General features: G+C 40.0%; 1 protein-coding gene across 2 annotated transcripts in view; it reads left to right on the forward strand.

Annotated features, from left to right (window-relative positions):
• PARG (poly(ADP-ribose) glycohydrolase) overlaps window positions 1-16178 on the forward strand; it is a 185661-nt gene that overhangs the window by 134504 nt on the left and 34979 nt on the right. For both annotated transcript variants that reach the window (XM_070433168.1, XM_070433167.1), the window contains exon 13: window positions 4062-4209. In XM_070433168.1, coding sequence (XP_070289269.1) covers window positions 4062-4209 — 148 coding nt within the window. The remainder of the gene's footprint in view (window positions 1-4061; window positions 4210-16178) is intronic.

Genomic DNA, 16178 nt, shown 5'->3' on the forward strand with positions numbered 1-16178 from the left:
TGGTCACACCCCCTTCAGGGTGGGGCTCCCCACTGGGGTGCCTGGCCAGTCTGGGTGAGGGGCTGAGGGCCATTTTCAGGCTGGCAGGTGACTGGAGCTCCCAACCTCTCCTTTTTTTCTATTTTTTTTTTCTGGGATTTATTTACCTTCTATGGCTGTCACTGGAGCTGAGAGCCGGCTTTAGCTCTGAGGCTTGGCTCCAGCTCTGAGACCTCGGCTGCTGAAAGCAGGTATCTGGGTTTGTTTGGCTTCTATAATTGAAACACTGTTGCAGCTCCAGCCCTGAGGCCCGGCTGGCTGAAAGCAGGTTTCTGGGGTTTGTTTAGCTTCTATAATTGCAACATTGTTTCTTAGAGTGCAGCTCAGAGGCCGGCAGCGGCAGGCGGGGAACCTTGGCTTCCTCCATCACTGGAGCAAGCAAGTCTCCTGTTCGCTTTAACTGCCTGGCTGCCGGCCACCATCTTGGTTGGCAGTTAATTTGCATATCGCCCTGATTAGCCAATGGGAAGCATGTCGGAGGTACGGTTAATTACCATGTTTGCCTATTATTAGATAGGATATATTATTTAGGCAGTATCAATTTAGTGCTAATAAGTTCTTTAATAAGTATTCTATCATTCTGCTTATGTGCCTGACTCCTGTCCTGGCTAGATTGTAAATGCTTTGAAACTGTCTTACTCATCTTTGCATCCTATGATTCCCAGCACAAGATTCAGTCAATATTTGTTGAATTGAACAGTTTAAGCCATAAATCACCCAGTGCATAAAGACCTCATTATGTAGTAGGTAACTAATTCTAATCAATGGACTAGTTTAACAAAAATTATCTATATATATAAAAGCCTAAGTGACTGTCTAAACCAGCAGTCACCAACCTTTTGGACATCACGGACCACCAGTAGTCCAGGGACCACTGGTTGGCGACTGCTGGTCTGACTGTTCGACCATCCGACCGATAGCTATGATGCGCAATGACCACCAGGGGGCAGACACTCTGACTGGTAGCTATGACATGCAATGACCACCAGGGGGCAGACGCTCAATGCAGGAGCTGATGAGTAACAGCAACTTTGCAGGGTGCCCTCTTGCACTCAGGGACCCCTCAGGGGATGTTGGGCTGCTGGTTCCGGCCCGATCCCCACAGGCCAGACCGAGGGACCCCACCTGCCAGAGGGACCCCGCGCACTCCACAGATGACCTTCAAGCCACAGGTGGCACTTGCTACTAATTAGAAGGTGGTGCCCTAACCGGTTTAGCTCAGTGGAGAGAACCTCGGCCTGTGGACTGAAAGGTACCAGGTTCGATTCTGGTCAAGGGCATGTACCTTGGTTGCGGGCACATCCCCAGTAGGAGGTGTGCAGGAAGCAGCTGGTCGATTTTCTTTCTCATCAATGTTTCTAACTCTCTATCCCTCTCTCTTCCTCTCTGTAAAAAAATCAATAAAATATTTTTAAAAAGAAGAAGAAGATGGCCTCAGGTGCGGCGGGCCAGGGAGGGGCCGCGGGAGGTTGGCTCCAGGGTGTGTCTGGATCGTCTCGCTCAGTCCCACCCCGCCAGCCACCTTCTAATTAATTTGCTTTTAGTGTGCATGAATCTGTGCACCAGGCCTCTAGTTTTTCTATGATAGCTAAAGAGTAACTGTTTTTTAGCATTGACTTAGTATGCCAGAATATAAATCCAAATGTATATGATTCTCTGTGGTAACTCATTTCAAGAACTTGTCTAATTGTAATTTTCAGTGTTTTCCAAGTTCTATACTTAAATAATACTTTGCCTTCTGTTAATTTCTGTCTTTTCTCATATTTTTCCATATCAAAAGATTCATATTCTTGTTTTACTCTTTTGTAAAATAGGTTTCAGATGATCATATAATGTCATAATTGCTTTAGAGAACATAAACAAATTTTAAGAAATCTTATATTTGAAAAGATATGTAAAATAAAATAAATATATATATATATATATATATATATATATATATATATATATATCTGCCCCAGCTTTTGGCATAGAGCTCCTAAAACCCGGGTAGCTATGTAAGTAATGAGAGCACAAGGAGCATCTTTTATTCTAATACTAGAGGCCCAGTGCACGAAATTCATGCACTGGTAGGGTCCCTAGTGGCTGCCGGCTGCTGCCTGGATACTCCCTCCTTTCCCCTGGCTGCCTGCTGCTGCCAGGGCCTCCCTCCTTTCCCACAGCTGGCCCACCCCCTGGTCAAACTCCTGGACTAACTCCCGGTAGAGGGGACAATTTGCATACTACACTTTTATTATATAGGATTTGGTCTTTGGTTTTGACACAGAGCTCCTAAATCCCTTGGAATTTTTTGTGTCACAGGAGTGAGTGTCTTTTGTTGTAATGAGGTGATTCTTGGTGGACTCCTGAATAGCTTCAGGAACGGGGCTGGTCACCAGAAAGCCAAAGCCATGCTTAGAAGTTTGGAACTCTCTACCTGACCTCTCGTCCTCTGGGAAAGGGAATGGTACTGGAAACTGAGTTCATGATCAATCACGCCTACATTCTGTAGCTTCCATAAAAATCCCAAAAGTCTGGAATTCAGAGAGCTTCCAGGTTGGTGAACATGTGGAGGTACTAGGAGAGTGAGTGACTTGTGGGAAGAATGACTTGCCTAGAAATTCTGTGCCCCTTCCCAAATACCTTGCCCTGTGTATCTCTTCATCTTGCTGTTCATCTGTGTCCTTTATTATAACCTTGTAATAAACCAGTAAATGTAAGTGAGCATTATCTTGAGTTCTGTGAGCTGCTCTGGCAAATTATCAAACCCCAGGAGGGGGTCATGGAAACCCCTATTAACCAATCAACTAGAAGTTAGGACTTACAATTGGCATCTGACGTTGGGCAGTCTTGTAGGACTGAACCCTTAGCTTTTGAAATCCAATGCTGACGCCAGGCAGATAGTGTCAGAACTGAATTGAATTATAGGACACCTAGGTGGTGTCGCAGAATTGCTTGATGTGTCAAATACCACACATTTGGTGTCAGAGTGTAGTGAGTTTGGTAGCAGTGTGAAGTTAAAGGGGAGATACAGGAATGTGGTTTTCCTACACAGTATATAAGCCTCTCTTAACACTACTTAACTGAATTCTGGGTTTTTTTTTGTATGGGTATGGTTATGTGTATGCACAGTTGTATATAAGTGTGTAATATAACTCCTCAAATAGAGTAACCTAACACAAAGTTGGAAACCATTTCTTACATATTTCCTCATTCCTAGCGTTGTGTGACATCTTGGAGTGCTTAGTAAGTCTAAGACAAACAAATAATGATGGCAAGTTGAGTTTGCATTCTCTTGAGGATTGTATAATCATCATTATTAATAGGAGCTTGGGGATCCAATCTTAGTATTCCACAGGAAGCTTATGTATAGTTTTAAACTAAATTGGAAATATTTTGTTGAATCTTTATCGTTAAACTAGGTTTTATTCTTCATTTATTTCCTTAGGTAGATTTTTAAAAAATAGTTTGTAATGTTCATGTAGTTGGGAGTTTGCAACTGAATTTAGAAGGACAAAGTTCCTACCCCTTTATTCTTCCATAGAAGGAAAGTTTACCCCAAAAAAGGTCAATTACCGAACTTTAAAGTTCTTTAAGAACAAGTTTTTGATTGCCATATTATATAAGAAAGGTATAGTTATATTAAAGTCTATGAAATACATAAATGGAAATTGAGTAGTGAATGGTGGGGAAATGATCTTGAGAACTTTCCAGATAAAGCCTTTCTTGATTTGTGGTCCTTGGAACACAAAAGGTTTATAAACGAAAATCCATATAATTACATTGAGTCTTTTGCCTAAAAGCTCCATTTTCTAGGTTCCTTCTAAGGTTTTGGATCTAAAGAAATATGCAGAGATGTTAAGTGCAGTGAGATGGAAAGAGTGCAGCCAACCACAACCTATTCTTCCTGAAAAGATTACTAACTTGGGGTTGATTTATATAGGAAAGGAAAGCAAGATTAGAGATTAGAGGTGGTATACTTGTGTATCATTTAACGTAGGTAATTTAGATCATCATTTAACATGCCACATTTTTCCAAATAGGTGGATTTTGCAAACCGTTTTGTTGGAGGTGGTGTAACCAGTGCTGGACTTGTGCAAGAAGAAATTCGCTTTTTAATCAACCCCGAGTTGATTGTTTCCCGGCTCTTTACTGAGGTGCTGGATCACAATGAATGTCTTATCATCACAGGTTAGTTTGGGATAATCTATGAATATATATCATGAAAACTAGAGGCCACTCAGATAAGCTTTTCTCTGCCATGGGCATTAGTCCCAATATTGTTATTCATTAATTTATATTTGGTGTTTTGAAATTGTTATACAGTTGGCCCTTGAATACCAACCCACACTCCCAACTCCATGCAGTCAAAAATTCACGTATAATTTTTATTTCCCCAAAATTTAAGTTGTTCCTCAGTATTGGTTCCAGGACCCCCTGCACATACCAAAATCTGAGGATACTCAAGTCCCCTATGAAAATGGCATAGATCAATGCATACAGTCGGCCCTCTGCATCTGCAGAATCCCAAACGGGGGTCAAAAACAGTACAGGTATTTACTGAAAAAAATCCACATATACTATTAAGTGGCACCAGGCAGTTCAAACTTGTGGTTCAATAGTCAACTGTAGTTTTTTTGTTTGTTTTGTTTTTGAATATTTTATTTATTTATTTATTTTCATTATTATTATTATTTTATTTTTTTTATTGTCTAAAGTTTTACATATGTTTCCTTTTCCCCCAATTGATCCCCTCCCTCATCCCTCCCCAGCCCAGGCAAGCCCCCACCATCAACTGTAGTTTTATTTGCCTAATCTTGAGTAAGATATTTTATCCTCACCTTTTTTCCCCTAGGCATCATTATCTGAGGAACAAGGATAAAAACTATTCAATTATCTTCCAGTTTGAATTTTTATGATGTAATGCCCTAAAAATAAGAAAATGATAGGACTTTGAGCATGTATTCTATTATTATTCTTCCATTGTATTTCCAAAGTGATTTGTTATAATTCAATATGATGACAATATATAAATGCAGAAAGCAAAGTTACAGTGTTTGGAGAGAGTTAGTATACCAGTGAGCTATAAAGAAGAGAAATAAATCAGGAACCTTATGGTTACCCTCATTTCTAATACTAAGAGAAAAAGTATGACTCTCTTAGTACCTATCCTTGATTTAATTTAATGAAAAAGAAAGTCAAATTTATACTTTAGGTCTATTATTGAGATTAAAATTTTTATCTTTATTTACTTTTTTTAAAATTGAAATATCACTATGTCTTAGTATTTTCTTGTGAGTGAGCTACAAAAAGTAATAGCTCTTTAAGAAACTCTTAATTAGTTACCTTAGGTAAGTTAAGCCTTTAATTCAAGTACCTGAAAGAATATTCTCACATCACTCATCAATTGATGATACTTTTTTTTTCCTGCAAAAGAGAATTTGTTACTTTATTTTTTAATCTGTTGCTGCTTTGAGAGTAATGTAGGAGACCAAACATTCAACTGCATTGGAGAATTTGGTTGATTGTTAGCCCCAAAGATTATAAAGGGAGAAAAAACATCCCCTATGAGTTATATCAAATTTATACTTAACTCTCTGGCCAGTGTGGCTCAGTTGGTTGAGCATATCATACCATGCACCAAGTAGTCGCAGGTTTGATTCCTGATCAGGGTACATGCCCAGGTTCAGGCTCGATCCCCAGTAGGGGGAGTGCAGGAGGCAGCCGATCGATGTTTCTTTATCATCGATGTTTCTCATCTCCCTTTCTCTCTAAAACAATACAAATGTATTTAAAAAGAAAACAAAAAAATATATATTCAACTGATTCACCTCCAAAGGGGTACAAGACAGAACTAAGACTCGGAAGTCTCATCTTAAAACCACACTATTTCCCTCAGATACATTTGTAGGCAACCTTCAGGAGAGTATCTAAATTTTGTTTTGCTTTCAAGATTCTTTTTCTCTGTCTTTCTATCGCTTGATTATGATGTTTTTAGGTATGGGTCCATTTGACTAGCCACTTTGGAGTTCATTGAGCTTTTTGAATGTTTTGATAAATTTGGTAAATATTTGGTCATCATTTCTTCAAATATTCTTTCTGCCTCTTTGTCTCCGCTCCCTCTGGAGCTCTCATTATGCACATTTGATGGTATCCCATTGCTCTCTAAAACTCTGTTCATTTTTCTTTATTCTTTATTTTTCCTATTAGAGGCCTGGTGCACGAAATTCATTCACTTGGGGGAGGGGGAGGTCCCTCAGCCTGGCCTGTGCCCTCTCACAGTCAGGGAGCCCTCGGAGGATGTCCGACTGATGGCTTAGGCCCTCTCGGGAGCAGGCCTAAGCTAGCAGTCGGACATCCTTAGCGCTGCCATGGAGGTGGGAGAGGCTCCCACCACCACCACTGCTCTCGCCAGCCATGAGCCCGGCTTCTGGCTGAGCGGCGCTCCCCCTGTGTGAGTACACTGACCACCAGGGTGCAGCTCCTACATTGAGCATCTGCCCCATGGTGGTCAGTGCGCATCAAAGTGACGGGTCCATCCACCATTTGGTTGATTTGCATATTAGCCTTTTATTATATAGGATTCCTCAGACTGGGTACCTAAAGTCTGCTAATTCTTTCTTCTGCCTGCTCCAATCTGCGCTTGAAATTTTTATTTCAGTTAATTTCTATCTTTTTGTGGAGAGTTTCTATTTGTGAGGCATTATTCTCATACTTCCATTTAGTTCTGTAGACATAATTTTTTTTATTTCTTTGACATATTTAAAGTAGCTGACTTAATACCTTTTTGTAGTAAGTCCAACATCTGATTTCCTTGGGGACAGGTACTATATTATCTACTTTTTTTTTTTTCTGAGTATGGAAAAAACTACTTTCTAATTTTTTGCATGTCTCAATTTTTTGTTGAAAATTGGACATTTTAAATAATGTGGTAACTTGAAATCAGAGTGTGTTTTTGTTGCTGTTTGGTGTTATTTGCTTTTTCACTTTTCTAAACTAATTCTCTGAAGTCTATATTTTTTTTATAAGTGGCCACTGAAGTCTCTGCTTAGTTAGATTAGTGGTCAGCTAATGATTGAGCAGAGATTTCCTTAAGTGCCTAGAACCAATAAGTCAGTCTTTGCTGAAGGGCTCTTTCTGCTGTTGTGTCTCACCTAATATTCCACCAGGCAGTTGACACTTCCTGCTTGTACTTGACACTTCACTTCCTGCTTCCACAGAGCCCAAGGTCAAACTGAGAAGAGATCCCAGGACCTTCTCAGTTCTTTTCTTGAGCATGTGGATAGCCATGGCCATGTGTGTAACCTTTTACATTCCTGGGGATACTTAGAACTTTTTAAAGCCCCTATGGACATCTATCTTATTCCTCAGCTTTTTCTTTGAAACTTTTTAGTTAGCCTATTGTTTGCCCCAATTATTATTTACTGCCTCAGGGAGAACCACAATGTTAAACAATTGCTTATAATTGTTTTCAACAAACATCCCTAGATACAGTAGGTTTTCAGGTTACCTTGGAGACCCATTCCTACGATGCAACGTAAGGTGATTTTCGCCGTAAGTCGGAACCCACCTACATAAGCACCTAAGTCACTCACATGGAGCACATACATAGCAGTAATGAAGTCAAACAGCAAAAAAAATTTAAAAGAAAGATAATTCCTGACCTTTGCTTATGGTAAATAAATAGTAAAAAACATAAAGCACATATGTACATACTTCGAAATGATGGAACTTTTTTTTTAATAAATAAATGGGAGATGGCGACATAACCACGAAACAACGTATGTCCAGTCCGACGTAACCCGAGGACTGTCTGTATTAGGCTTTTTCTACTGGGCAAGCTCTAATTCAGGTCAAATAAAGATAGTCTTGTGAGTGAGGTCGTCCAGGGAACCACCAGACAGGTTATATGATGGCAATTCTCTGAGAATGGGGCTTTGAAGGAGCATCAGCCCTCTTCTACCACCTCTCGTGGCTACCAGGCTGCTGGTTTTCACTGTGATTATAGGCTGTTGGGTTCTAAGGCTACCACAGAGCTTCGGAGAGTGGGAGGGCAAGTTAAAAAACACCACAAAACCCACTCTTTTTACCAAGATTTAGCCAATTTTCTTTTAATAAACATTACTTGGATTGCTTTTAGCCTTTGATTAACTCCCACAGTTCAGAAATTGTTGATCCTCACAATTTTTACCAGTGTAAAAATTACAGAGGGGAGAATTTTCAGAAGTTTCACACCATCATTTTTGCTGATATGTTATCTTTCACAAGTACTTGTTTGTAAAAAGGCTTTCAACAAGTTATTCCACATCATTTAGAATTCCTATGCTATTTTTTTATAATATCACTAGAGGCCCGGTGCACGAAATTCATGCACGGGTAGGGTCCCTAGGCCTGGCCAGCAATCAGGGCCAATCTGTGGGGCGACCAGCGGGGCAATCGGGTCCCCCACTGGCACCCACATTGGCTGGCCTGCAGGCTGGGGGCAGCTCCTGTGTTGATCGTCTGCCCCCTAGTGGTCAGTGCGCATCATAGCGACTGGTTATTCTGCCGGTCGGTCAATTTGCGTATTAGGCTTTTATTATATAGGAATTGTGAGTCTGCTGTTTTGATGTGGTAAGGCAAAAAATAACAACTATTAATTGTCTGAGTGTGTGTAAGAAATAAAAATTGAACCTTGGCAAAGGAATTTCTTCTTGGATTGAGGTTGTGATCCAATTGTAATGGAATGGAAAGATATGAAACCCTTTTATTCTGTGTTGTCTCATTGATTTAGCTATATTTATATGTTGTTTATTACACATGCAGATACAAAGAATGTAGTTGAAAGGCATGAGGAGAGAAGAGAGTACAAGGAATTACAGAACAAAAATTTAAACTGTCTTCATTCCATTGCTGGGCTAATAAATACTTTGAATATTGGTCTTACAATGTTTTAGAGAGCTCTGAAGGTATGGAATGTGATCATCTCCAACATTTAGATGTATTAATTAATACTTTAAAAGAAGTTTAAGCAGATAAGCTAGATTTGAACTGAAGATTCAGAAAACAATATTTCATCAATACTTTAGATGAATCTATAGTTGATCCTTGAACAATACAGGTTTCAACTACACTGGTCCACTTATACATGGATTTTAAAACATAAATATATCAAAATTTTGTGGAGATTTCCTTACTATTGTGAAGCAATTGTATCAGTTGCACAAGGCTACCATAAAACAATCATATTTGCTGCTTCTTTGTTATTAATGCATGAATCTTTTCATGTTATCTTTTTTAATAATTGTTTATTGTTGAAAGTATTACATGTCTCCCTCTTTTCATTTTTGATGCCTAGTGTTAGTAATACATATAATATCTACAGTGTTTTATATCATACGAGACAATGCGATGTAGGTACTGACAGATGATTCATTTTGTAAACAGACTATAAACTTATGACACCAATAAATATAGTACAGTCCTGTAAATGTATTTTCTCTTCCTTATGTATTTTCTTAGTAACATTTTTTCTCTATCTTACATTATTATAAGAATACAGTATATAATATACAAAATATATGTTAACCAACTGTTTATGTTATCGACAAGGCTTCCAGTCAACAGGCTATTAGTAGTTAAGTTTTTAGGGAGTCAAGAGTTATAACCATGTGGGGGAGTTGGTATCTCTAATCCCCATGTTGTTCAAAGGTCAGCTGTACATGAAATAAAAAAAGTTGGTAGAATGCTGGGCATTTAAGCTCAAAGCTAATTTGTTTTATTTCCTTCATTTCTCTTATACTGGGAAAGAAGTAAGTCTCTTGCCACCTATATTAATGTTGCTGTAAATAAAGGATGTAATTTCCATGTACAAGGAAAACAGTAGATTTTTCTTTTTCTCTTTTTTTTTTTTTAAATATATTTTATTGATTTTTTACAGAGAGGAAAGGAGAGAGATAGAGAGTCAGAAACATCGATGAGAGAGAAACATCGATCAGCCGCCTCCTGCACATCCCCCACCGGGGATGCGCCTGCAACCTAGGTACATGCCCTTGACCGGAACCGAACCTGGGACCTTCCAGTCCGCAGGCCGACGCTCTATCCACTGAGCCAAACCAGTTTCGGCTCTTTTCCTCTTTTTAAAGATAGTTTGTCCCCAGCCCTGGCCGGTGTGGCTCTGTTGGTTGGAGCATCATCTCCTACACCAGAAAGTGGTGGGTTCGATTCCTGGTTAGGGCACATACCCCGGTTGCGGGTTCCATCCCCAGGGCACATATGGGCATGACGGCAGGCAACTGGTGGATGTTTCTCTCTCACATCGATATTTCTCTTCCTCTCTTTCTCTCTCTCTCTCTCTCTCTCCCCCTCTCCCTCTCCTTTCCGCTCTCCCTCTCAAATCAATTTTAAAAAAGATAGTTTGTCTCCAATCTGAAAAATTCCATCACTCTGGAACTATGTCTGGTCTCTAACTTATCTACAGGCACGGTAAAATAGATGGAAAATTGCAGATCCATGACTCACCTTCATATCTATAATTGCTTCAGGCTAAGGACATCCGGGGTGACTTTTAACTCAGCATTCCCTCCCCCCCCCCCCCATCCTCTTAACTCTATTATAGAGCCTCCTAATTAATATCTGTGATGTGATGTTCCCTTAATGGAAATGGCCATTTCATCATCTATTTGATGTTGGATTTCTGCCATCTCCCTTCTTAGGAGACTCTTAACTGGGCACTGCAATCTATCTGCCGGATCAATTCCATTCCTTCAATGATTCATCTAGGCTCAGTGGCTGTGACTAGCTAATGGCTGTGACTGTGCTGCCTGAATCTGTAGATGAGTTTGAGAAATTGGAAATAAATTAAATTTATCATCATTGTGGGGCATCTGGTTGGTATCAGACTTTTAATGAATATGAAACAGGTCATGCAAACAGCCAAATCCTTTTATCCAGACAGTGTTATTCCTCTATTCTCTATGATCCATAGGGCAGCCATGAGTTAAAACCTTTCAGTAAGTATAGATAGAGGGAAAGAATTAAAACTCCAATCTTTCCTTTTCTTTTTTCCTTTTTTCCCTCTCTCATGGTCCTCTACAGAGGTTCTCAACCTGTGGGTCGCAACCCCTTTGGGGGTCGAACGACCCTTTCACAGGGTTTGCCTAAGACCATCGGAAAACACATATATAATTACATATTGTTTTTGTGATTAATCACTATGCTTTAATTATGTTCAATTTGTAACAATGAAAATACATCCTGTATATCAGATATTTACATGACGATTCATAACAGTAGCAAAATTACAGTTATGAAGTAGCAATGAAAATAATTTTATGGTTGGGGGTCACCACACATGAGGAACTGTATTAAAGGGTCGCGGTATTAGGAAGGTTGAGAACCACTGCTCTACAACAACCAGCAGCTAATAGCTTCAATACTAAAGAGTTCTAGGAGATTGTTTTGTTTCTGTGTGGTGAGCATATGAAGATGCCTAGCTGTGAAACTTAGCAGAATGGTAGTACATTTAACATAAAACCTGCACTCTACTGAATCAAATTGTTCCAGACATCACAGATCCTTATATCTTTTATGAGTGTCAGCAGAACTGATAGAACAAAAGTGGAAACCATTGCCTATAGTACTGGTGCTTTTAATAACAGCACTAGAGGAGCCCATTACTACAAAAACAGTCCATTGCTAACTCAGTGATACAAGGTCACTGGGAAAGATCCAAATTCATTTGGAGTTTGGCTTTTCTTAATTCGTGTTAATCATGGGAATGTAAGGCAAGATTGTTTTATCTGCCACATAATTACCTCTATATGAATGATATTAATAAAAGCAGAGTCAGTGACTTTCATATAATCTTTCTTTCTAAGGGGACACCTATTGTTAAGTAGAATATTTTTAATCTCCAAATATTTTTTCTATGTTCATCACAAACTTTCATTACTAGTAAGAGAAAATAAGAATGTTTCTTACTGCTAAATCCAAAAACTGGAACTCTTGAAAAGATTTTAGTGGGTTCCTTCTAGCTATTTCCCTAAATGAAGGTGGAGAGAGCTTGCCATAAAGTTCATTCAGGCTTCTGATTGTTGTTTGCTGTTATCACTGCTTACCTTTGTATTTTCATCATAGTTTATCAATACATTTTATTCTAAAACAAGTTATAGGTATTCATTTTTCAGAATAGTCTACATAATTTTGAGTCTATTTAGAAAACCCAGGATTTAATTTGTTTAGAGTAAAAGCATCTACATGTGATTTTTTAACTTCCCATTACCGAAGGAAATGAATCTAACCTTGTTTGTCTTAGGAAAGAAGACTGAAACCGATCTAACTTGAAATAGAAATATAATTGATATAAAATTTTCAACCACTTTTCAAAAGACAGAAGAGTTATTTCTTTCCATAGTTAAGAGATCAGAGTAGACTTGTTTGTTTGAAAAATAAGGCACGGCCATTGCAAGGCAGAAAATAGACAAGAACACAATTGTTCTGCTGTCTTTATTCCCAGCCGGGCCAGTAGACCAGGTTGCTTTCAAACCCCACATACCTGGAATCATGTATCTTTGATTTTTCTACCGCCTTACAAAGTTAAGTCTAGACACCAGTACTAACTCCTTTATGGTTTTGAAGGATTTTAATCTCATTTGGTTTTCCAAGCAATTCTATTAGACAAACAAGAATTATTAACAAGTCTGATTTTTAGATGAGGAAATGAAGTCTAATGAGATTTGGTCACTTAAGGATTCACTTTGGGTTCCTCATATCTCCTAATCTCAGTGTGGTACTCTTTTTAGCCTGCCACACGTTGTGTAAATGTGAATTAAGTATTTCTGGATTCATTATTTTAACCTCAGTTAATACAATTTTTTCCTGTTTTTCTCATTAATTATCATGTTTCTATGGAAAGTACTTAATCATCTGCTTCTATATTCTTGTGTTACTAGCTGTTAATGTAGACACAAATGTTAATAATTTATAATCCCTACCCTCAAGAAGCCGACAGTCTAGTGAGGGAGTTAGATTACATTTTTAAACTGCTTTATCCTATCTAATAATAGAGAAACATGGTAATTAGCTGTACAGCCGCTACCCTTCCCATTGGCTAATCAGGGCGATATGCAAATTAACTGCCAACCATGATGGCGGCCGGCAGCCAGGCAACTTGAAGCGAACAGGAGGCTTGCTTGCTCCAGTGACGGAGGAAGCCAATGTTCCCCGCCTGCCTTGCCGGCCTCTGAGCTTGCAGTTTAAGAAACAATGTTGCAAGTATAGAAGCTAAACAAACTCCAGAAACCTGCTTTCAGCCAGCAGGGCTTCAGCCAGCAGGACTGCAACAGTGTTTCAATTATAGAAGCCAAACAAACCCAGTACCTGCTTTCAGTAGCCGAGGTCTCAGAGCTGGAGCCGAGCCTCAGAGCTAAAGGCAGCTCTCAGCTCCAGTGACAGCCATAGAAGGTAAATAAATCCCAGAATAAACAAAAAGAAAAAAAGGAGAGGTTGGGAGCTTCAGTCGCCCGCCAGCCTGAAAACGGCCCTCAGCCCCTCACCCAGACTGGCCAGGCACCCCAGTGGGGACCCCCACCCTGAAGCAACAAGATGGTGGCTAATTTGCATACTGAAGGCAGGCGGCAGTGGGAAAGGCTGTCTGTGGTCCCGGGACTCGGATCTGTGACCCTGCCAGGCGGGGGGCAGTGCTTGAGGCTGTCCGCGGTCTGGGACCTGGATCCATGTCCTCGCAGGCAGGGCGGCAGTGCTTGAGGCTGTCCGCGGTCCCAGGACCCGGATCTGTGACCCTGCCGGGCGGGGGGCAGTGCTTGAGGCTGTCCATGATCTGGGACCTGGATCCATGTCCTTGCAGGCGGGGCGGCAGTGCTTGAGGCTGTCCGCGGTCCCAGGACCCGAATCTGTGACCCTGCCGGGCGGGGGGCAGTGATTGAGGCTGTCCGCGGTCCTGGGACCCAGATCCGTGACCCTGCCAGGTGGAGGGCAGCGCTTGAGGCTGTCCGCGGTCTGGGACCTGGATCTGTGACCCTGCCAGGCGGGGGGCAGTGCTTGAGGCTGTCCGCGGTCCCAGGACCCGGCTCTGTGACCCTGCCAGGCGGGGGACAGTGCTTGAGGCTGTCCGTGGTCCCAGGACCCGGATCTGTGACCCTGCCAGGCGGGGGGCAGTGCTTGAGGCTGTCCGCGGTCTGGGACCTGGATCCATGTCCTCGAGGGCGGGGCGGCAGTGCTTGAGTGTAGATGTACCACAGTTTTCTAATCCATTCATCTGCTGATGGGCACTTAGGCTGTTTCCAAATCTTAGCTATGGTAAATTGTGCTGCTATGAACATATGGGTGCATATATCCTTTCTGATTGGTGTTTCTGGTTTCTTGGGATATATTCCTAGAAGTGGGATCACAGAGTCAAATGGGAGTTCCATTTTTAGTTTTTTGAGGAAACTCCATACTGTCTTCCATAGTGGCTGCACCAGTCTGCATTCTCACCAGCAGTGCATGAGTGTTCCTTTTTCTCCACATCCTCTCCAGCACTTGTCGTTTGTTGATTTGTTGATGATAGCCATTCTGACAGGTGTGAGATGGTACCTCATTGTTGTTTTGATTTGCATCTCTCAGATGATTAGTGACTGTGAGCATGTTTTCATATGTCTCTTGGCCTTCTGAATGTCCTCTTTTGAAAAGTGTCTATTTAGGTCCTTTGCCCATTTTTTGATTGGATTGTTTATCTTCCTTTTGTTAAGTTGTATGAGTTCCCTATAAATGTTGGAGATTAAACCCTTATCGGTAATAACATTAGCAAATATGTTCTCCCATGCAGTGGGTTTCTTGTTGTTTTGTTGATGGTTTCTTTTGCTGTGCAGAAGCTTTTTTATTTTGATGTAGTCCCACTTGTTTATTTTCTCTTTAGTTTCCAATGCCCTAGGAGCTGTATTGGTGAAGAAATTGCTTCGGCATATGTCTGAGATTTTGTTGCCTTTGGATTCTTCTAGTATTTTTATGGTTTCCCATCGTACATTTTAATGATGTTGATTCTACCAATCCATGAACATGGTATGTTCTTCCATCTGTTTATGTCGTCCTCTATCTCTTTTTTCAACGTCCTGTAGTTTTCTGAATAGAGGTCTTTTACCTCTTTAGTTAACTTTATTCTTAGCTATCTTAATTTTTTTGGTGTGATGGTAAATGGGATTGCTTTTTTAGTCTCTCTTTCTGTAATTTCACTATTGGTGTATAGAAATGCCATAGATTTCTTGGCATTAATTTTGTATCCTGCTACATTGCCGAATTCATTTATTAAGTCTAATAGTTTTTGATGGAGTCCTTAGGGTTTTTTATGTACAATATCATGTCATCTGCGAATAAGGACAGTTTTACTTCTTCTTTTCTAATTTGGATGCCTTTTATTTCTTCTTCTTGTCTAATCACAATGGCTAATACTTGCAGTACTATGTCGAACAGGAGTGGTGAGAGTGGGCATCCCTGTCTTGTTCCTGTTCTTAAGGGAAATGATTTTAATTTTTGCCCATTGAGTATGATGTTGGCTGTGGGTTTGTCATATATGGCTTTTATTATGTTGAGGTATGATCCTTCTATTCCCACCTTGCTGAGAGTTTTTATCAAAAATGGGTGTTGGATTTTGTCAAATGCTTTTTCTGCATCAATTGATAGGACTATGTGTTTTTTTTCTCTTAATTTGTTTATGTGATGTATTACGTTTATTGATTTGCGAATATTGTACCATCCTTGCATCCCTGGGATAAATCCTGCTTGGTCATGGTGTATGATCTTTCTGATGTACTGCTGGATCCAATTTGCTAGGATTTTGTTGAGGAAGCAGGGAATGTCTTTATGTAAAATTTCTTTTCTCAACAATACAAAGTAAGTATTATGAGATTACTGACATTCAAAACAGTGGACTTGTATAAAACACAGTCTTTATGCACTCCTCTTAAAAGAAGGAAATAAATTTGAAAACATGTTTTGTTTACTGTATTTGGTTGAGACATTTAGTCACCGTGTGATAAACATTGTAGCGATTTTTGGAGGCATTCTATTATTTCTTCATGAAAAATAATAAATCATTAAGACCAGTAATTTTTTTATTGTTGGCTTTTTTTTTAGAAGGTGAAGCTTTTAAGAAAATATTTCTGAAAAATAGTATTGGAAGCTTC

This window comes from Myotis yumanensis, unplaced genomic scaffold (genome assembly GCF_028538775.1).
Source record: "Myotis yumanensis isolate MYYU_CA2020_CCGP unplaced genomic scaffold, mMyoYum1.0.hap1 SCAF_13, whole genome shotgun sequence".
NCBI lineage: Eukaryota > Metazoa > Chordata > Mammalia > Chiroptera > Vespertilionidae > Myotis > Myotis yumanensis.